The 1,374-nt window shown below is 54.1% G+C and overlaps 1 protein-coding gene across 1 annotated transcript in view; it reads right to left on the bottom strand.

Moving 5' to 3' along the window:
• The window catches only part of Uhmk1 (U2AF homology motif kinase 1), a 15,920-nt gene extending 14,872 nt beyond the window's left edge, over window positions 1-1,048 (bottom strand). Inside the window, exon 1 of the mRNA XM_036202154.1 lies at window positions 608-1,048. Coding sequence (XP_036058047.1) covers window positions 608-875 — 268 coding nt within the window. The 5' untranslated portion in view covers window positions 876-1,048. The remainder of the gene's footprint in view (window positions 1-607) is intronic.
• Window positions 1,049-1,374: the final 326 nt, after the last annotated feature.

Here is a 1,374-nt window from a genome sequence, read left to right as displayed (position 1 = left end):
ATTACACATGGATTCTATATACCAAGGTGTAAGACCAATACAAGCTTACATTCTGAATATCTGAGTCATGACAGTCTTACAGAAGAAAATGCAGTGCCCCTGAATGTCACACTTCCATAACTTCTGGGTAATACTGAGTCCCCTCTCCCAAATCCACACTAAATATGTATCATTTGAGTAGCTAGGATGTCATTGATGTCATTGGATACCACAGCCCTAGAATATTTTCCATTTTGTATAGGAAGGAAAAGATGCAAATTTTTCCACTCAAGACATGACAACCTAGCAAAGGAATGCCTTTTGCTGCAGAAGGCATTTCTCTACGCTACTAAGTATCCGCTGAAAACCGAAGCAAAACAGGACTCTACTAAGCATTGCTTTGCTATGTGCTAATCACCTTCACCATACCTCAGAGAGCAGCAAAGAAAAGGCGGATGGAAAAGAGACCAGCATCAGGCGATAACTAGTGGGGCCCAATCCTCTCCTCTCACCTATAAAGGACCAAAGACCGGGGCGGGGGGCGGGAGGGGGAAGAATGGGAGCGCTGAGAACGTGAATGCTTGGATCAGGACCTGGGCAAGAAGAGATGGGAGAGAGCCACAATTACCGATGTTCCTGTGACCCTGCAACTGCTCCAGCGCCGCCCTCTCTTTGCGGAAACCATACTCCGCGGCCGAGGCCGCAGCCCCGGTGGTTCCCGGAGGCAGGAACTGCTTGAGGGCTCCGGGGGGCGAGCCCGGGGTGCCGCAGCAGCGCACCCGATACACCGAGGCCGATGAGCCGCTGCCCAGGCGGCTCTGTACCTGCCACAGCCGCCCGAAGGCCTCCAGGAAGCGCGGCGGCTCGGCGCCCCACGCGCAGCCGGACCCCGCCATGGTGCGGGCTGGGGCGAGGACACGCGAGCCGACACGACGCGCCAGGAAGGCCCGCGGCGCCCGCCGTCACATCCCCGCCCGGATCCGCCGCTCCGCAGGGAGGGGCCCGCAGCGCCCGCACCGACTCCCGGGACCTCAGGCCGCCATGACACCGGAAGCGGGAGTGAGCCCAGGCCCAGCCGCCGGAAGTGGAGGGAAAGCCAATCCTAGAGGCTGAAGGAGGCGGGCCTACCCTACGAGGGGCGGAGCTTCGGGGAGATCTAATTTGTTTCTCAAAAACATGACTGTGAGATATTAAACTTAATTATTTAGTCCTGGGAATGTAGCACAGTAGTAGAGTGCTTGCTTAGCATGCGCAAGTTAGGTCCTGGGTCCAGTACCCATCGACACACACGTCGGTTATTTATCTTTTTGTTTTATTTATCCTATTTTTAAAATTTATTATATTTGTATTTATATATTTGTGTGTTTATGCCACGTGTGTGCGAGAAGTCAGAAG

Source organism: Onychomys torridus, chromosome 11 (assembly GCF_903995425.1).
Source record: "Onychomys torridus chromosome 11, mOncTor1.1, whole genome shotgun sequence".
In the NCBI taxonomy this organism is placed as follows: domain Eukaryota; kingdom Metazoa; phylum Chordata; class Mammalia; order Rodentia; family Cricetidae; genus Onychomys; species Onychomys torridus.
Note: the sequence above shows the minus strand (reverse complement) of the source record. Positions and strands in the feature narration are given on the sequence as shown.